We start from the raw sequence: 21,288 nt of genomic DNA on the forward strand, positions 1-21,288 counted from the left end.
GAGCAGGACAGTTGGGCGAATCCCTCCGGACTCTGAATGACAGCCTCGGTTTTCTCATCTGTAAAATGAGAACAACTGCTTCAAAGGGTATGCAACATGCTATTCTGCACCACACAGAAACGCTCAGTTAAGATCAGCTGCCGCGATCGTCGTCGACGAAAGCGCCTTTGATGCTGCGGGACCACCAGGGCAGCGAGTGCCCAGAGAACTTAAAAGGGGACCAGCTGGGCGAGGAGCAGCCGGTCGGGGCGCCTTTCAGGAGCCTTGGGAGCGCAGAGGCTGCTGGTCCCCGGCGGGCGGGAGGGCGGGCGTGAATCCGGGCGGGCCTGCGGGAGGCGGCGGGCGGCGGTGACCGGCACAGCGGCCGCGCGCTCGGGGCCGGGGCGGCAGGGGGCGATCCCCCCCTTCCCCAGCGCCCGGAACCTTGGGCGAGCGGAACCTCGGTGCGGGAGCGCGGGTGCGCCGGCGCCGGAGGGCGATGGCGGGGACGCGCGGGCAGCGGGCCGAAGCCGAAGTCCCCGGGGAAGAGGAGGAGGAGGAGGAGGAAGAGGAGGAGGTGGGGGCCGCCATGGCGGGCGCGGGCCCGGCCGTGCTGCAGGTGGCCGGCCTCTACCGGGGCCTGTGCGCAGTGCGCAGCCGCGCCCTCGGCCTGGGGCTCGTGTCCCCCGCGCAGCTGCGCGTGTTCCCCGTGCGCCCCGGCTCGAGCCGCACCGCGGGGGGCGCCGACGACAGCGGGGTCGGAGCCGAGCTCGAGGCCAACCCCTTCTACGACCGCTACCGCGACAAGATCCAGCAGCTGTGCAGGTGCGGGTCCCCGGGGCGGAGGGGTGGCGCGCGTCCCCCGCTTCCGGCCGCCCGGCCGCCTTCTGTCCTTCACCTGCCCCTGCGAGGGGCCCCCGGGTGGGAGGACCGACCCCGCTCCAGGCGCAGAGAGGGTTGGGCCACTTGCTTACGTTCACACGGCGCGTGCGGGAGGCGGGGGTCCGCGAGACCTGTGTGCTTTCGTTCTCGAGAGGAGGAGGTGAGCTCAGTGCAGAGGAGGCAGGTAGATCAGAGACCCCGTCCTCGTGATAGAAACGGAAAATGGAGCCTTCCCGGGCAGAGGCTTGGTTGGTCCAAGGTCATACTGGGTCGGCTGAGGCCTGGCCTCGCTGGGGTGCACAGGCTCTTGGCTAAGGGCCCTCCGAGCAAGCGAAGAAGATTGGGGGGTGGGAGCAGGGCATCAAAGACAGCGAGATCACCGGTAGGACCTTTTCCTTAAGAGGCGGGAACGGAGGATCAGAGAAAGTAAGACACTTGGCAGAGATCACAGAGCTGGTTAGAGTCATTTTACTCGTGGAGAAATGGATGGCTTTATTCTCCTTTCCAGTTCATTCCCATCAACATTTGGACATACTGTTCTCTCTTAAGAATGAGCTTCCCCAGGCACCCCTCCAGGCCTCTGGAGAAGGTCTCTGCTCCCTAGCGTTCCACAAGGCTGGCACTAGCTTTATCCAGGACCAAAGCTGCCTTTGAACGCTATGGCCTGGCACCGGTGGCAATAGGACTTAAGAAATAGGGTTGGAGAGAAATGTTGCAGGTAATGGGACAGCACCAGCAAAGGTACAGAGGCAGGAAACCAAATCCTCCATCATTTTGGAATGTTTGAGCAAATTTCCATCCTAAATTCTGTCTGCATTCCGTTCTCAGTGAACATTTGTGTCTCTCCCACTGAATACTAAAATTCTTAGAGATAGGGATTCTCTTATTTCTGTATCCCACAGCTCAGCTAAGTAACTAACAAGAGAAATAAGTTGTTGAGCCTGTGGCGAGGAGAAAACTGAATGAGACAAGTGTTAGATGGGAGAGAGCTTTGTGGATACAGAAAAGATCATGTTGGTAGAGACTAGGAAGAGAGATGTGACAGAACCATCAAAATAGGGTCAGTAGGCCAAGTTGAGGGAAGCTCAAGATAGGCTCTGATTTTAGGGCTAGAACCAAACAGCTGCTATCATGAAGGGATTTTGTTGTCATTTTGATTTTTATTTTGAGGGTATTACCCAAGAGTCTCACACATGTGTGCTATATCCCAGCTCTGAAATATTTATATGTATATATGTACACACACACACAACACAGAGCTTGTTTGGGGACCACACCTGGCTGTGATCAGGGATCACTCATAGTGCTATAGGACCAACCATCTGCAGTGCTGGTGATTGTTTTTTTATTTATTTTTTTGCTTTTTGAGTCATACCCAGCGATGCTCAGGGGTCACTCCTGGTTCTGCACTCAGGAATTACTCCTGGTGGTGCCCAGGGGACCATATGGGTTGCTGGGAATCGAACTTGGGTCAGCCGCGTGCAAGGCAAACACCCTACCCGCTGTGCTATCACTCCAGCCCCTGCAGTGCTGGTTATTGAACCAGAGTTGGTAACTTGCAAGGCAGGCGCCTACCTTACCCACTGTACTATCTCTTCAGCCCCTATTTATCTTTGCAGTCGACATCTTTATGTATGTTTGCTTTTAGAATCTTTGTTTCCAGCATCCCTCCTTGCAGTTGATCCCTTTTACCCAGTTTACCATCCTCCGGAGTTTTGTTGTTTATGTTTGTTTAAATGTTGCTGTCATTGTCACAATCATTTGAGATCCCCATATTTAGTTGAAGTGCTTCAAAGCTCACACACTGCTCAGATATGGTCCCTTGTCGGGACTCTGCTTTTGGGGTGCTAGGGAGTAAGGGCAACTGAGGCTTAAGTTGAGAGAACAGATGCCCAGGAGAAATGTAATTCGGAGTCAATTAACTCCCAGGTTACAAGAGCATAGCATTAACTGTCTTCCTGAGTCTATATGAAAAAAGGACATTGCTCTGTATTAACTATGCAAAGGACGTAAGGAGAAGAGAAAAGCAATATTTACAAGTTAGCAGTCTGATTAGGAGATAAAGGTGATTGACCAATGGGGAAGCAGAGCACAAAGAAAGAGGTTACAAATAAACACAGAGGAATAGGAGCACTGTGATGGAAGTAACCCAGTAAACATAAGCTCCCTGTGGCAAGGCAGAAAGGACAAACCAATGTTATCCTACAGATCACAGAACACAGGGACCACTCTCAGTGCTGTTCAGGAGACCATTTGGTACAGGGAGTCAAACGTGGGCTCCAGCATGCAAAGCAAGTACCCCCGTCCTTTGAGCCATGTCCCCTGCCCCACTGAGCTATTTATTAAAGGAACCATAGTTCTGATTAGTACTAGGACATACTGACTTGGTGCACTGGCACAATTTCAATGTGAACCAAGGACAGAACAAGGCTGTGTGCCCTGTTGAGCAAGTTCCACCCACTGTCTGGGTTTTTGGTCACACTGTACCAGCCACGTAGGAGGTTTAACTAGCCCCAGGCCCGCCATATCTACAGTATGGGCAAACCAGAGAGGAGATCCACAATTAAGAGTCACAATTCACAATGTGCAGAGGTATCGAAAAACTGGAAATTTAGCCTAGAGAAAATAAATTTAGGCTTGCTTTTTGAGCCCATGTTCTCTCTTGAACACGTATCTCACAGGCTCGTCTCTGTGTTTGCCTGATTATTTACACTCTGAAGAAGCCTGTAATCTCTCATGAACAAATTTGTCTCTCTCGCCCTTTACATCTTTCTAAAATAACTTTCAGTTAAACCTATATTACTTCAACCAAAAATAATTAATCAAACTTAGGCTGTGACATAATAGTGATTTTCATACATTCACATAAAAAGATTTTATATTTGTAGGACTATAGAAGTAAAAGGATTTTTTTTGGGGGGGGGTCACACCCGCAATGCACAGGGATCACTCCTGGATCATGCACTCAGGAATTACCCCTTGGCAGTGCTCAGGGGACCTTATGGGATGCTGGGATTCGAACCTGGGTCAACGGCGTGCAAGGCAAATGCTCTATCCGCTGTGCTGTCACTCCAGCCCCAGGATTTTTTTTATTTGTAGAAGGAATTAAACATTTTTTTCTAGTTCCTGATGGTGAAAGGTACAGAGACTTAAACTCAGGACACTTTAATTAAAAACGATGCATAGGCCATTGGGACCTGGGTTCCCTGCCGAGACCACCCGTCAGCAGTTCCTGCCACAGACGTATCACTTGCCTTGCTCCCGAGATGGCAGCCGTGGCCTGGCAGGCACCATACCCAACTGGCAGGACCCCACCCCCACAAAGCCCTCACCCCCAACCCCGGTTCAGCTCTTCACTGTAATGGTTCTGCCCATAACTGTTGGAAAAAAAAAATTACTCAGGGCTCTCTGGAAATCTGTCTTTAAACAAACAATCCAAGTGTTCCCTAGTTGCACCTGAGGCTACTGCCAGTCTTGTTCCAATGCCCCCAGGGGCAGTCTCACCCATTTGTGAAAACTGCCCTATAAAGTCTGACCAGGAAGCGCTCTGCAGAGGGGAACCCAAGATGTGCTTGGAGCATGCAAGCTTCCCATGATGCTATCAACCCCGTGACTGAGGAGCTGCAGTCCTTCCTGAGAGTACCCTATCATTGCTACATAGCCTGAAGAATTTTTTGTTTGTTTGGGAGCCTTACCCAGCAGTGCTCAGAGCTTACTCCTGGCTCTGTGCTCAGGGATCATTCATGGTGGGCCTCGGAGGACCATATGGGGTTCCAGGGATCGAACCTGGGTAGGCTACATGCAAAGCAAATGCCCTACCCACTGTACTATCGCTCTGACCCCAGGATTCTTCTTTAATGTTTGTTTTTATAGTTGTTAATTTTCCCTCCCATCGTTATTGTTGACATTTATGGTCTTGTTGCAGTGGCTGGGAAGTGGTCCAACCCCTGGCTGTGGTGTTCACAAATTGAGCCACAGTGCTCAGAGCTGCACTCCTTCAGTGGTGGTGCTGACACACATGCTAAACAGAGGGTGCACTCTCAGCTGAGGCGCACAAGTTCTGATTGTGGCACGTGCCAGGGGTCCTGCAGCGCTCACACATGTGCCCATCAAAGTTGCACTTCGTAGTCATGGGGCTCACACATTTTTAGGTTATGAGCAGTGCTTGTTTGGTCACACCCTTTTTGCGGTGCTTACACACCTTGCTGAGGGACATTGATCACTTAAGGCACCAAGGATGGCTTCCAGGACAGTACTTGATATGTGGGAACTATGGCCTTACACTCAGGCAGCCTCTCCAGCCCCCTTGTGCTCTGGGCCAAGAATTTTGTTAGTTCTTGTCTTTTGAGTTATACCAGATATGCTCAGGGGTGGCTCCTGACCTTGCTTTTGGGATCTTGGCTATTGGGAATCAAACCCAGTCCTCCTCCAGCCCATTGAGCTAACTCTCTGGCCCTTGATTAGTTTTATGGCTTGATTCTTTGGTTTGGGAACTGCACCCAACTGTGTTCAGGGCTCCCTCCTGGCTCTGTGATCAGGGATCACCCCTGATGGGGCTTGGGGGATCGATCATATGTGGTGCTGGAGATCAAACCAGAGTTGGCCACATACAAGGCAGTGCCCTACCTGCTGTACTGGCTATCCAGCCTCAAGAATTTTTCTCTCGGGGGGAGAGGGGGCAGAGCTATAGTACAGCAGGTAGGGTACTTGCGTTGAATGCAGCCAATATTTGATATGTGTCACCCCATATGGTCTCCCAAGACCATCAGGAGTGATCCCTGAGTATCGCCAGGTGTGGCCTGCCCCCCCCCCAACCCCACCGCCCAAAACAATAAGTTTTCATTTTAAAATTTATTCCCTCCTATCCTCTCTCCTTCCTCCCATCCCCCTCCCGCCCCTACACACACACTTGTTGTTTCGTGACTGGAGGTCGCAAGCACCTGTTCAGTTCTTGTACTGCTTGCCAGGGCTCTCCCTCAGCCACAGTGCTCAGACACACTCAGCAGTTCACTGGAGAGCACACATGGTGTTGTCATTCCCTGGGTCCCTGAGTCCTAGAGCCGATGGCACTGCACTCAGACATGTGGGGCGGATTGGGCCTTACCTTACAGGCCTCAGGTTTGAGTTTTTGTCACTGAGCTTCCAAGACCCTCCCTGAAGAATTTATTGTGTCGTTGTTTTTTATTTTTGCACCATACCCAATGCTGCTCAGGGCTAATTCCTTGAGATCAAGCTACGGGCTTTTGCATGCAAAGAGTGTGTTTTGGTGGCTATCTCCCCAGTCCCTGATGCATTCTTAACAAAGATGGACTTTAGGCCTGCTGATCAGCCTCATTTTGGCTTGAATCTGTTGACCCAAAGATCTGTTGATCCCCTCTACAGAAGCAGAATCTCTGGGGAAGAGGGTGAGAAAGACACTTGAGTATAGATCTTCCACTTGAAGCTAGATTGCTTGAAGCCTCTGGAACATCTGGATATGAGTAAATGACTGTTTTCGGGGTGGGGGAGTGGTGTTAGGAAAGAGAAAGACAGCCACAAACTAGATCTGTTCAAGTAAAAGCCAGTTAGACCCCTAGGATTTCTGCCTGTGGAGGGGATCAGGCAGGATGACCTCAAAGTATCCTTCTCATCTTCAGGATTCAAGGTGTCTAGAGTTTTAATCTGAGGGACCCTTGCGAGTAGCCTGCAGAGAAAAATGTTACAGTAGATGAATGACTAGACTTCTTTTCTCATCTTCTTGATTTGTAGGTCTGTGCTCAGGCCTAAATGCAGCCATTTCCTTCTATCTCTGAATGTCTGTGTCCTTTCTCTGTGTAGGAATGCAGCCATAGGCTCTGTTATTTGAAAGCATCTAAAAAGGCCTTGGTGATGTAACCTTGGTTTTCTCCATCAGGTCTGACCCAGCTGCTTTTGAGTCCCGACTAGAGAAACGCAGTGAGTTCCGAAAGCAGCCAGTGGGGCACTCCAAGCAAGGTGACTTTATCAAATGTATGGAACAGAAGGTAGGAACTGTTGGATTTGCATCTGTGTGTGTGTGTGTGTCTGTGTCTCCTGCTGTAAGCCCACTAATGCTCTCCACCCCAGTCTCCATCCCTGTCCTCTTAGCTCCTTCATGGATCAGCTGGATGAACTGAACACACTGTCTTCTTAGTCCAGTCCCATTCACAAATGGTATCTTGCTCTGCCGGGCAAGAGACTGAGGTCACAGTGGTAATACAGAAGGATAAAAGAATACTCGAGAGAGAAGGAGATGGGGGAGAAGGAGTGGGGATGGAAGGAGAGAAATTGAGAAACGTACACTGGTGAAGGGATGGGTGTTGGAATTTTTTAACTATGTATCTCACAGTATTTTAATAAATAACAAATAAGAAAAAAAAAAGAATATTCCCTGCTTCCAGGGGTGCAGTCAAGTGTCCCAGGCCAGGCACACATGACACTGGATAGTGGGGATGGGGAAATAAGTGCTTAATACATTCCAGTCATTTTTTGTAGGGGCCACACCTTACAGGGGCTACATCTGAAACTGCTGAGTGGGATGCATCAAACTCTCAGCTTCATATATGCAAAGCAGGTACACCACTAAATTACGTCTCCTGAGCCCCTGAAGCAAAAAAAAAAAAATTTTTTTCTTTTTGGGTCACACCTGGCAATGCACAGGGGTTACTCCTGGCTCTGCACTCAGGAATCACCCCTGGTGGTGCTCAGAGGACCATATGGGATGCTTGGAATTGAACCCGGGTCAACTGCGTGCAAGGCAAATGCCTTACCCACTGTACTATTGCTCCAGCCCCTGAAGCAAAATCTTTATATATCAGTACTGAAGATAATACAGGAGATAAGGCCCTTCCTTAAGGCCAACCTCAGTTCAAGTCCCCGGCACCACATATATGATCCTTGAGCACCACCAAGAGTGATTCCTGAGCACAGAGCCAGGGGTTAGCCCTGAGAACCTCTAGGTGTGGCCCTACAACCAAAAAGATAATTAAATGAATAAAGTAATATTACTTTTACTACCTATAAGTCACTGCCGTATGTTTTCCTTTTCTTTTTTTTCCTTTCTTCCTTTGTTTTGTTTTGCTTTGCTTAGAGTGCTGCTCTGGGCTCGGTGTTCAGGGGTTGTCCCTGCTGGTTCAGAGACTGGGATATTGAAACCAGGACTCCCAAGTGCAGATCCTGAGCTCGTGCCCTTTGAACTCACTCCCTGACCCTTTTTTTTTCTTCTCTCAAAGAACTTTGGCCGCTATCCAGTAAATGACTTCATGATCTGTAATTTAAAAAATACTAATTAGGGGGGCCAGAGCAATAGTACAGCGGGTAGGGCGTTTGCCTTGCACGCGGCCGACCCAGGTTCAATCCTCGGCAACCCATATGGTCCTGACAGGAGTAATTCCTGACTGTAAGCACCGCCAGGAGTAATTCCTGAGTGTAAAGCCAGGAGTAACCCCTGAGCATCACTGGGTGTGACCCAAAAAGCAAAAAAAAAAAAAAAATACTAATTAGGGTACTACATAGAAAAATTGGACTGGCTAGAACCAAGGGGGGGAATATGCAGAGGTTCAGGCATGGGCTGGAGTCCTCAGTAAGGAGTCACAGTGAAAATTTGGCATGATTATTTAACTGGAGAATAACTTTGCTTGCTTTGGTTATCTTAAATTTTAAGGATCGATCAGACTCTTAACTGGTCTGATCAAGATCAGTAGTCAGTGGGTTAATTATTGCCAGGCTGAAGAGCAAATTTACTTGCATGACATAGTTACAAGTTTATGTGCAAACAACTTCTATATAAATATTTTAACATGTAATTTCCTGTAATAAATATTTATAATGTCAAGGATATAGATAGTGGAATCTTGGGACTATTACTGTATTTTAAACTTTCAATGTTATATTGGAAAAGGTCCCTTTCTTTCTTATCTACTTAGAGAGAGGAAGGCTAATGGCTAAACTATACTCTCCATTCCCAAAGCCTTTTCTTCACTTTGAGCTTTTGAGAGAAACTCACAGGAGAGCCATCATTTCTCTTTTACAATGATTTTTTAATTCTTTCCTTTTCCACCATGATAGGTAAACAATATAACCCACTTGCAACTATAATACACAGTTTCAGAGGGAGTTATCAATGTAATGCCCTAACCATTATAGAAGGAAAAGTTGGTTGTTTTTTTTTTTTAATAAAACACGCATTTTAATGTATAAGTGCTTAGACATAGTTCTGCTACGAGACCTCAGGCAGTCATCAGGTGCATGGTGCTAGGAAGTTTACACTTGGAGCTTAAGTCTTTTATTTCTACAAATGAAAATGTCACTTAAGGATGGATTCAGGGACACTGAAGCCCTGGTCTCAGTGATGGAAAGATGGAAAGCAGCTGTGCAAAGGGAAGATTTTGTTTGCACACAAACACCTGACGATGAGCGGTATGGAAAAGACTTTTCAGTTTTGGACAACTAACATATGAAGGGAAAGCTATTTTAGGATGCTACCAAATGTGTAAAAATGTAACCCAAAAGAACAGGCTATATGTAATAAGGTTTGTTTGGTTTTTTTTTTGCAGGGGGGTTTGGGCAATACCTGGTGGTGCTCAGGGGCTGCTCTTAGCTCTGTGTTCAGGGGTCACTCTTGGCAGTGATCAAGGCACAATAAACAGTGTTGGAGATCTGACCCAGGGTCTGCCACATGCAGGGCGAGCTCCTTAACTCCTGGACTATATCGCTGACCCGGTGATAGTTTTTTCTATAGTAGATATTTTGACTAATCTGGATGAGTTCTGTGGGCATTGTTTGAGAAAGGAAGGTTTGGATTTGTTACAGTGCACAGTAACAAAAGGTGGTGGGGTGGTTATGGTTACAGCCTTCAGATTTCCTCACCTAGAACAATCTCTAATTTTTAATCTTTAATGTGCTTTAATTTTCAAATAAAATATTGTAAGATGAAAATTATTCAGGCACACCATTTATTATTTTTTATATCAAAAAATAACTTTTTTGTACATTGGCAGGATGTGTCTTCTTTTTATTTTTGCTTTTTGGGTCACACCCGGCGATGCACAGGGGTCACTCCTGGCTCTGCATTCAGGAATGACCCCTGGCAGTGCTTAGGGGACCATATGGGATGCTGGGAATTGAACCCGGGTCGGCCACATGCAAGGCAAACGCCCTACCCACTGTGCTATCACTCCAACCCCAGGATGTGTCTTCTTTAACAGACAATTGAAAATCACTGCTCAAGGCAACTGAGCTGCCCAGCTATGCTGCCTGAGACTGGAAGCAGCCTTCAATAACACAGTTCTCTATTTTTCACCTCTTTCGTGGCTTGCTGTGGAGCATAGCTGAGGGCAGAGGGCATGACACACAAGCAGGCTGTGTTCTGTTCTGTGTTCTCCCTGCTGTCTGTGGTGGCAGATCTAGGATGGACTAGTCTGTGGTGATAACTAATAAGGAAATCTATTCCCCACTCTGGTTCTCAGAATCTCAGCCCAGGAAAAGTTGTGTTACAACCAACTCTTAGTGTGTATAGTTACTATGTAGAATGAGGAACTCTCTGGTACATGTTTACTTAGATACTGGGCAGCTCACCTTGGTTGGAGGTCCTTTTATTATGAGTAAACTGTAGATTGATATCTTTTCTCATCCTGTATTTCAGACTGATGCCTTAGGAAAAAAATCTCTGAGCAGAGGATTCACTAAGGACAAGGTAGGTGTCTTATGAAATATCTGTAATAAGATTTGCAAGTTTCAACATATGCACTTTGTGTGGTTCACTGACTCTCCTGTGAATTTTGTCTTTGATATGACCCGTAGCAGAGTTTGGATCCTGGAGGGCTAGAGCAAATGTGAAGGAATGTGATGATGCCCTTCCTTCCTATAGGAATTAGATTTGGAAAGGGGGCCGAGGGAAGAGCCAGGGATTGAGCCCAGGGCTCTTAACACGTGACGCATATACCCTGCTGATAAGCTATATCCCTGCCTGGCCCCAAGAATTCATTTCTAAAAAATTGGATAAAACTCTTTTTCACTTAATTCTCAGATTTGGAGCCACCTCACTCTGGAAAGCAGTTAAATTACAATTAGTAGCCAAGATCTCTTTTCCTAGCTCCACAGTGTTGTAGAGGTCACTGGGGAGGTGAAGCATTGGAAGCACACGGTGACCTGCAGCTTGTAGAGGAGGTGAACTGTCCTGCTGAGCGAGGGCCCACAGCCCCGGGCATGGAGATCCTTCTCCTGACTTGCTCCTCCCACGAGACTTACAAATAGAGTTCAGTTGTTTTACTTTTTTAATTGTCAGGGCTAATCACCTCTTATTTTCTCTTTTAGACTCTGAGTTCAATCTTTAACATTGAGATGGTTAAAGATAAGACAGCAGAAGAAATAAAACAGGTAATGGCTGCCGATGGGTTGGCATCCTTTATGGAAATATGGGATTGTGTACTCTGTGAACGAAATCTGAAAGCAGGAAGGGACATATGTTTCCTGGTGCCATTTCTTAACCAAAATGAAAGGTAAAAATATTGGAAAAATAGTGGCATGAGAAAACTTGTCTCCTTAATTTTTCTCATGTATGTTTAACAACTTACATGTCCCTTTTTTACTACTATTACTCACATCTTATTTAAAATAATCACTGCTGGCTGGAGTGATAGCACAGCGGGTAGGGCGTTTGCCTTGCACGCGGCCGACCTGGGTTCAAGTCCCAGCATCCCATATGGTCCCCTGAGCACCGCCAGGAGCAATTCCTGAGTGCAAAGCCAGGAGTAACCCCTGTGCATCTCCGGGTGTGACAAAAATAAAAAAAATCACTGCTCTATCTGGGTTCTTATATTCTCTTTCTGGTTTTGTCTAATTTTGGTTTGGGGTCACACCAGCAGTGTTCAGAGCTTACTCCTGGTTCTGCTCTCAGGGATCAGGGATCACTCCTGGCGATGTCCAGGGACCATTCAGGATACTGGGGAATCAACCCAGGTCGGTTGTAGGTAAACAAGCATCCTCCCTGCAGTACTATCTCTCTGTCCCCGTGTCTTTCTGAATAGCTTTTCCTGTTCTCCTTTCCACCATTGCCCTCCCGCTTGAGACCCTCTCTGATTCCTCTTCAAGTTCTGCCTGGTGCGTTAATTAAGACAGACCCAGACTCCAGAACCAGGCTGCCAGTTTAGAACCTCAGCTCTGCTGCTTACTAGCTGAAGGAATTTAATAAGTTAATTAACCTCTCTTGAGTTTAGTTCTCTTCTCTGTAAAGTGTGGAGATAATAATAGTACTTTTCTCAGAGTTATTTGGAGAATTAAATGACTTAATTTTTATAACACTTAAAATAGTGTGTGGCACAGAACAAGTGCTATATTTGTGCTTTAAAATAAATGAATAAAAATAAGTTTATGTCACTGTTCAAAATGACCTCCCATGTCCCAGAGCAGACAAAATCCTCCATTACTGTAGGATCTCCTACAGGAAGCTTCCTGAATGCTTCCTTCAACGTACTCAAAAACTATCCAGCCTGTTTGGTTATTTCATGTGCCTTGATTGCTTTGCAGTTTATGTTTTCATGTCACATTTCCCCTCTTCGATTTGATTATCATAAGCTATTTTTTGGCTCCTTTTAGTTTCATGCATGATGTTTAGGTATATTGAGAGAATCAAAAGCAGTACACTGTGTGTCAGATAAAGAATTTACTGCTTCATATGCACGATTTTATAAATTCTCTTAAGGACCCTGTAAAGTGGTGCTAGTTATTCCCATTGTGCAACTGAAGAAACCGTGAGAGTAATATCGTGAGTGGTAAAGCAAGGGCTCAAACCCTTGCACTCAAGCTAATGTTAGGCTGTTTGACTGCACCATGTTTTCTTTCAGGAAGTTATGCCAGTTGCTCTGTGTTTCCTCTGAGTAATAAAATCGTTTATTTCAATTTATTGACCAACTATTCAGTAGTAGACTCTGCCAGGCACAGAGATAAATGAGAGAGTTCCCTGCCCTCAGGGGAGTTTTCACCTTGTGAAGGGACAGACATAAAAACCTGTAAGAACTAGCTTCTGTTCTTAGGGGCTGATGCAAGGGTATGGCAAACTGTGCCTTTGGGAAGAAGTGCCAAAAGAAAGTGGACACCAAGCATGTCCTTTAAGAAGGAGAGGCCTCCCAAGAGGCCTGATCATATGACAAGTAGCATCGAGAGACCTATAATTTTAGATACAAATTTGTGTTCGTTGAAGTAATTTTTTTGTTTGTTTAGTTTTTGTTTGGGGGTCACACCCAGTGGTGCTTGGGGACTTACTCCTGGCACTGAGCTCTGGGATTACTCCTGGTGGGCCTTGTGGGACTATATGCAATGCTGAAGATTGAACCCAGGTTGGCTGCTTGCATGGCAAGCACCTTACCCGCTGTATTATTACTCTGGCTCTAATTAAAGTAAGTTTGAGTTCCTTTAGACACAGTTTTTGGGGAGATGCCTCAAAGGGCTAGTGTGCGTGTTTTGCATGTTAAGGCCAGGGTTTGCTCCCTGACACCACACAATTCCCCAAGCACTGCTGAGCACCGTGCTGGTAATCTATGAGCACTCTTGGTATAGCTCAAAAAAAATAATAATAGTAAAATAAATTTTAGTAAGTAGTGTAAGTCATGTTAAAGAACTTATATTAACTTCAAAAATGTTTGTGTGTAGGAAGCTGCAGAGATAGTTCAGCATATAAGGGGTTTGCTTTGCATGTGGCCAGCCAGATTTGATCCCTGGCAATGTAGATGGTTCCCTTAGCACTACCAGGAGTGATCCCCAAGCACAGAGCCATAAGTAAGCTCTGAGTACCACCAGGTGTAGTTGCAAAACAAGAAAAATTTATGTATTAGCTCATATACTTTATTAATATAGTTTAAACAAAGCAAGCAGGATATGCTATCCTTAAAAATGAGAAGGTTGGGGCCAGAGCGATAGCACAGCGGGTAGGGCGTTTGCCTTGCATGCGGCCGACCCGGGTTCGATCCCCGGCATCCCATATGGTCCCCCAAGCACCGCCAGGAGTAATTCCCGAGTGCAAAGCCAGGAGTAACCCCTGAGCATCGCTGGGTTGTGACCCAAAAAGCAAAAAAAAAGAGAGAAGGTTGGGGCTAGAAAAACAGTACAGTAGGGAGAGTGCTAGCCGTGCATGCAGCTGACCTGGGTTTGATTCCCCGCATCACATAGGGACCCCTGAGCACAGTCAGGAATGAGCCCAGAGTGCAGAGCCAGGTGTGGCCCAAAAACAAAAAACAAAATCAAAAGAAAAGGGCGAAAGCAATAGGACAGCTGGTAGGGCATTTGCCTTGAGGCCCACCTAGGTTCAATCTACATCATTCCATTTGATCCCCTAAGCACCACCAAGAGTAATTCCTAAGTGCAGAGCCAGGAGTAAGCCTTGACCATCGCTGGGTATGACCCAAAAAGGGGAAAAAAAAAATTAGGGGCTGGAGCAATAGCATAGTGGGTAGGGTGTTTGCCTTGTACTCGGCCAACCCAGGTTCAATTCCCAGCATCCCATATGGTCCCCTGAGCATTGCCTGTGGTAATTCCTGAGCAGAGCTAGGAGTAACCCCTGTGCATCGCCGGGTGTGACCCAAAAAAAAAAATTAAAGAAGGTAGTGTTTTTACAGGGGGAAAAAATAGGCAAAGTAATGTTAGGCTATACTGACAGAATGGTTTGCCTACATTCTAGGAGATAATAGTCCCTCTGTGCTCTGTGATGGTGAGATTATACTCTGACTAGTAACTTGGATTGGGGAAAGTTGACAGAGCACGGCAATTTTAAAACAGGGTGGTCCATTCTTTAACACTAGTTTACTCAGGTGTCAGGTTGGCTGTGATTTCTTTCCCAACTTCTGTGCCTTGGCTAATGCTATTATTATCTGCATTTGCATCTCATACTTCTATTTTTCTACGTCTTTCAGAAAAATAAACCTCTTCACCTAGTTAACACTTGATTGTTCTATAGGTTCTAGTCAAGTGTCACCTCCTCTGGCACTTATCCCTGAACCTGGATTAGGTGCCCTTTTGTTGTTCTCAAAACACCTTGGGCCCTGGTTTATATTGTAATTCTCATAAGCTAAGCACAGGCCTTCATTATTCCAACCAGTCTTGATAGTAGTCCTGTAAAGTTGATGTTATTGCTGTTCTGTTGATGACTACATTGACGTTACTTTGTGTCGGCAGTTTGCCCAAAGTAGCATTGCTGGCAGGTAATTGGAACTGGAAATTTGTAGCCAGTTATGCATGACTCCAAATCCTGGTTCTGAATGACTTATATTCTGGTCCTCTGAGAAGACCCACAGTTGGCTGGGGAATGTGTACTTGGGGAGAAACAGAGAAGATATGAAAAAAAAAAAAAAGAGAGCCTGTCTCATGCACACAGCCACGTCTTGAGAAAAATGAATAACAAGGTCATTGAATCCATTTCTCTGACAGTGATTTGTTATTAAGAGTTGCAGTTTAATCATCTAGAAAAGTAGGTGCTATTAAATCTTTTTTTGTAATCACGTACTAGTAATAAAAGTATTATGTTGGGTTTTCCTTCTGTTATCAAATAGCGTATTACTCTGAGCAATGAAAGCTGTCACCATTTCTTGGCACAGGTTGAAAGGATCACCCACATGTCACCCTCTCCTTTTTTGTACAGATTTGGCAGCAGTATTTTGCAGCAAAAGATACAGTCTTCGCCGTTATTCCTGTAAGTAGTTTGGAGGGAAATGAAGGTCAGGGCTCCAACCTTAGCAGGCAGTTGCCTTTACTTTTTCTATGTTTATTGCCTCTTGAGAACTTACATTTATAGCTCAGAGGTTTTTTATTATGCCCTGAGCACCAAAGATTGGACGCTCCATATGGTATATTTATGGCTCTTGTTTTTCCTCTTTCTTGTTTAGAAATGTCTCTGTGAGTCAAGTCCCTGACAAGGGAGCACGGCATAAGTTCATGTTGCTGAGCAATTTCTGAATGTTCGTTATTTCTTCTTAGTGTTTTCCAACCTTATTGTTGGAAACAAGATAGGACCTCTAGCATAGCTTTCTTCACTTCTCTGTAAATGACCCGTACCCAAGCTGACTTGGATTCTCCACTTAGTCCTTTTCTGCCATTCTTACCAAGTGGCATGTTCTTGTTACCTACTTAAAATTGCTCTCTTGGAGTTAGTCAGCGACTACTGCTACACCATTAAGCTCTTTGAGAAGGAAAGGGTGTGGCTGGCTTTTTTTCTTACTGCTAACTTCTAACCTAAGAGAGTATTTGATGTAGTGGGTTATTCAGTTCTCCAATTATTTTCTTCCATGAAGAATTACAGAAGTTTATCAAATACATAAATATATACTAAACTATGAGTACTAGTTAAGCATAAGATTAAGGGGGAAAAACCTAACATGAAAAAATATAGCCCTGGGGCTGGAGCGGTAGCACAGTGGGTAGGGCATTTATTTGCCTTGCACGCGGCTGACCCGGTTTGGATTCCCAGCATTCCATATGGACACCTGAGCACTGCCAGGAAGAATTCCTGAGTGCAGAGCCAGGAGTAACCCCTGTGCATCGCCGGGTGTGACCCAAAAGGAAAAAAGAAAAGAAAAGAAAAGAAAAAAAATATAGCCTGGTCTTTTCAATGTTGTAAAAGTATTGCTGTCTTCTCACACATATATACCTTCGCCCTTCACAAGTAAAACCTCAAAAAGCATCTGTACTTTTCAGGACATTTCAGATCTCTGATACTAACTCATTGAACAGGTTCTTAGCTCTCTCTCAGATTTAATGTCCTTATATCTCTGACACTCTGGAGAGTTTGAAACATTTAAACTTTTAAACATTTAAACCCCATTCTTCACATATAACTCTAACTTTCAACAGCAAAGCATGTCTGTCTGTTCCTCTGGGTCTAATGAGGGTGGCCTGGGAGGTGGCTCAGAGGACTGGAACACATATTTTACATGAGGGGGGCTTGGGTTTTATCCCCAGCCCTGCAGGGTCCCCATAGCACCCACCAAGCACCAATCCAGGAATAGTCCCTTAGCGTCATCAGATGGGCCGAGAACAAACAAAAAGTCACTATCTTTTAAAAAATTAGATACTTACTGTTTTCTTTATAGGGGCCATACCTAGTGTTGCTTTGGGGCTGCCTGGTCTTGTAGTACCTGGTATTGAACTCAGGGCCAGTTGAACTGCTAACCATGCTCAGCAACTTGGCTGTCTCCCACAAATCTCTCTCTGAAGAAGGATTTGCAAATGATAGGAACTAAGATTGATAGTTGACATGAAGTTCTGAAGTCCAGTCTTGATGAATTTAAGTGTTGAAACCTTTGGTTATGAATTGATTTTTTCTTTTTCTTTTTCTAACCTACAGAAAGAGAAATATGATTTGATCTGGAAACGGGCTCAGTCCTGTCCAACAGTAAGTCAAGTGACCATATAAGGATTGCCTGGATTTACCTCCAAACAAGAATGTTCTCTTCTTTTTAGGTGGGGAAAGGAGCCCCCCTCCCCAGCAGTGTCCAGTGGCCTCAGGAACACTTCTAGCGGTATCTGGCCGGACCGTGTAGGCCTCACCATTAGTGCTTAGACTGGGCAGTACCAGGCTGCTCAGGCACAGTGGTATTAGAGACCATCTGGCTCTGTTCAGTAGACCATATAGTGCTCGGGATCAGACTCGGGGCCTCGCTCATGCTAGGCATTATATTCTGCCTCTTTGGGATAGCCCAGCCTAAACAAAAATTGTTCGGGGCTGGAGTAATAGCACAGTGGGTAGGGCATTTGCCTTGCATGTGGCCGACCTGGGTTCGATTCCCAGCATCCCAGTGGTTCCCCAAGCACCACCAGGAGTAATTCCTGAGTGCAGAGCCAGGAGTGACCCCTGTGCATGGCTGGGTGTAACCCAAAAAGCAAAAAAAAAAAAAAAAAATTGTTCTCTTTTTTTTTGGTTTGGGACCACACTCATCTATGCTTAGGACTTGGTCCTGTTCTATGCTTAGGGATCACTCTTGGTGATGCTTAAGGTACAATATGTGGTGCAGGGATTGAACCAGGGTTGACTGCGTGCCAGGCAGGTAACTTACCTGTTATACTATTTCTTCATCATGGTCATGTTTAGATCCATGCTATGAGTCTCAGATGATGATAAGATATATAGTGACAATAATAAGTGACATAAGTAATTTAGCAGCATTGTCACATATGCAAATTAAATAAGACCCCAGTGTTTATCAAGAGTACAGATAAATTTTGATGAATTTATGTAGATTCATGTATAACAGTGAAAACTAATAAGTCATATTTATCAATATAACTAAATTCTAGAAGAAGTAATGTGAAGTGAAAAACACAAGTTAGAAAAGGATCACAGGGGCTGGAGTGATAGCACAGCGGGTGGGGCATCTGCCTTGCACACGGCCAACCCGGGTTCGATTCCCAGCATCCCATATGGTCCCCTGAGCATGGCCAGGGGTAATTCCTGAGTGCAGAGCCAGGAGTGACCCCTGAGCATCGCTGGGTGTGACCCAAAAAGCAAAAGAACAAAACAAAAAAAGGATCACATAGTTTGGGGACTGGAGAGAGAGTACAGGGGTTAAGAATGTTTGCCTTGCACATGACTGACCCCAGTTCCATTGCCAGCGGTGCATATGTCCTCTGAGCACTGCTAGGAGTGATGTCTGAACATAGAGCCAGGAGTAAGCCCTGAACACTACTGTGTGTGACCTGCTCCCCCCCCAAAATAAAAAACCCACCACTGCCACAAAAAATAAGAAAGAAAAGAATACATATAGTTTAATATGAGTTAGGTGGTTTTGGGGTGTTGTGTTTTGGGTTTTTTGTTGCTGTTGTTGTTGTTGTTGTTGTTGTTGTTGTTTTAGAGGGGGGTCATAGTTTGTGTCACATCCTACTCTATTGAGAGGCTATTCTTGGCTCCATGCTCAAGAGTGACCTCTGTCAGTATGGGGGCAACATATGCAGTGGCAGATGTACAAAGGTGGGTTGAGAGTATGCAGGGCAGTCATCTTAATTCTTGTACTAGCTCTCCAACCCCAGGAGTAAGATTTTTTAAATGTGCAACTAGTACTATTTCTTTTTATGAATATACACTTATTACACATTAAGAGTATAAAATCCTGAATCAGAGGACAGTCTACCAGTTGAAGGATGAAGAATTAACTGTGAGTGGCAGTGAAATGGGTTCCAAGAGAGCTTCACTTATATCTCTAATGCATTTTTCCTACTATGGTTTGGGAAGTATGTTGGTGGTTTTTATATTATCACATATGAATTTGTAATTTTAAAAAATGCTTTTGAAACCAATAGTGAAGAAATGGGGTGAAGAACACAGATTGGTGGGTATGACCAGGTGGTTCTATTCATTTCTCCCTCCTTGTTTACTTGATCCTCAGTTCCTGTGTGCACTACCAAGAAGGGAAGGTTATGAATTCTATGTGGGACAGTGGACGGGAACCGAGCTCCACTTCACTGCACTTATAAATATTCAGGTAAGTGGCTTGTGCTCATCTGAAGGAATGAGGCCTACCCCATGGTGGAACCAAGAGCCCTTGCTCAGACTTCAAGGACCAGAATATCTGATAATTCCATGGCATTTGCTGTGAGAGAAAGAATTTTCATACTTGCAATATTGGACTAGTGTCTGAGGAACTGCTTAATATATGGCAGTTGGAAAAACTCCAGAACAAGGGGGCCATATTTTACAGTTAAATTCCCGGCACCCCATATAGTCCCCTAAGACCACCCAGAATGATCCCTGAGTGCAGAGCCTGGGGTAGGTCCTGAAGTCCACAATCCGCCGGATGTGGAACAAAACAAAACATAAAACTTGGGGCTAGAGAGATAGTATAGTGGGTTGGAAGCTTGCCTTGCAAGCAGCCGACCCCAGTTCAATCCCAGCACCATATATGGTCCCTCAAGCTCTGCTAGAGTGATCGATCCCAGAGCACAGAGCCAGGAGTAAACCCTGAGCATTGCCAGGTGTGGTCAAAAAAGACAAAACAAATTAAACAGAATTCTATAGACAAAGTCCAGAGATCTTTTTTAGGTGTATAATTACTTCCTCTTACACTGAAATACTACTGTTGAACTCAACATTCTTCCCTGTCTGGGCTTGAGATCTACAAACCTGTTTTGTCCATTCTTTATGAAATCACGGTGTTCTCATTCTTTTCCTCCCATCCCCTACCCAGGTTATTTTTAAAACTGCATTACAAATCTGACCCATGTGCAAACTCTCCAGCTGTTTGCTGCAGCTTAAAAGAGCTCAGTCTTCAGAGCCAGCCAAGGGGAGTAGATTTCAACTGTGAAATGCACTAGTCCATAAAAGTGGCAATTACACAGGCATATTGCTTTCTTTAGAACTTGATTTGGTAGCTGCTTGTGCCATTTTGTTTTTAAATATATGGCCATGATGAAGGATTCACTGCCTACTGTAAACATTTTCTGGGAAAAAAGCCAAACCTTTTTCAATTGAAGACACAAATAACACCTTGCAAACTGTCAGTTTCACAGTGCCTTGGCAGGCCTCTTGGCCCCCTGCATACCAGTCCTCCAAGTCACTAGCCACCAGGGGCAGTTAAAAGTCAGAATTTTCTCTAGACTCTCTATTGCTCTGAAATTGTGGGCTTTTTGTGGTGGTATCTTATTGAGTCCTGATAAGTGTTCCTTCTTACAGACCCGAGGGGATGCTGCGGCCAGCCAACTGATTTTATATCACTACCCTGAACTTAAGGAAGAAAAGGGCATAGTGCTAATGACTGCAGAAATGGATTCCACATTTCTGGTAAGAATCAACTTTTCCCTCTCTGGTTTTAACTGAAAATATTTCTTCTGCCAGAGCTCATGAGGTAAAGTTTTAGATACTACATATATTTGTGTCTTAAAGTTGACAATAATTTTGTCTTGCTCTAGTCTCCTCCAGGTTGAAGTTAGTACAGGTCCTCATATTAAATCATTCAGACACGATTTAAAAATTTGGGCCAGGGAGCCCGAGAAGTAATATAGCGCTTGCTTTGCATATTGCTGCTTCAGTTTTCTGCACAGCGTATGGTCCCCTGAGCACTGCTAGGAGTAACTCTTGAGCAACCAGCTGCAGCCCAAAATCCTCCCCCCAAAAAAATGGGGACCAGAGAAATAGTTCAATAGGCTGAAGTTCGTACTTTGCATATAGGCAGCCCAGGTTAGATCCCTGGCAATGTCCAATACCTGGGGAGAACCACTCAAAAAACTTTAATTTTGTTTTTAACCATTTTGTTTTTAACCTGAGCAAGTGCTCAGGACTCACTCCTGGCTCTGCACTCACTCCTGACTCTCGAGAATGCAGCTGGGAATAGTCTCTGAGCACTACTGGGTGTTGGCCCCAAACCAAACCCCCCAAAAGAATAAGATTAAAAGTTCTGAAAACAATTCTTAATGAGGCTTAAACTCTTGGTAACTGAATCTTCATTTAAACTGATG

At 45.4% G+C, this 21,288-nt stretch overlaps 1 protein-coding gene across 1 annotated transcript in view; it reads left to right on the forward strand.

Moving 5' to 3' along the window:
• The first annotated feature begins 299 nt into the window (after positions 1-299).
• Positions 300-21,288, forward strand: part of ATPAF1 (ATP synthase mitochondrial F1 complex assembly factor 1) — a 31,474-nt gene continuing 10,485 nt past the window's right edge. Inside the window, exons 1-8 of the mRNA XM_004620521.2 lie at positions 300-804; positions 6,755-6,863; positions 10,502-10,552; positions 11,173-11,235; positions 15,488-15,538; positions 17,189-17,236; positions 19,224-19,319; positions 20,507-20,614. Of these exons, the coding sequence (XP_004620578.2) occupies positions 479-804; positions 6,755-6,863; positions 10,502-10,552; positions 11,173-11,235; positions 15,488-15,538; positions 17,189-17,236; positions 19,224-19,319; positions 20,507-20,614 (852 nt within the window). The 5' untranslated portion in view covers positions 300-478. The remainder of the gene's footprint in view (positions 805-6,754; positions 6,864-10,501; positions 10,553-11,172; positions 11,236-15,487; positions 15,539-17,188; positions 17,237-19,223; positions 19,320-20,506; positions 20,615-21,288) is intronic.

This window comes from Sorex araneus, chromosome 5 (assembly GCF_027595985.1).
Source record: "Sorex araneus isolate mSorAra2 chromosome 5, mSorAra2.pri, whole genome shotgun sequence".
NCBI classification, from domain to species: domain Eukaryota; kingdom Metazoa; phylum Chordata; class Mammalia; order Eulipotyphla; family Soricidae; genus Sorex; species Sorex araneus.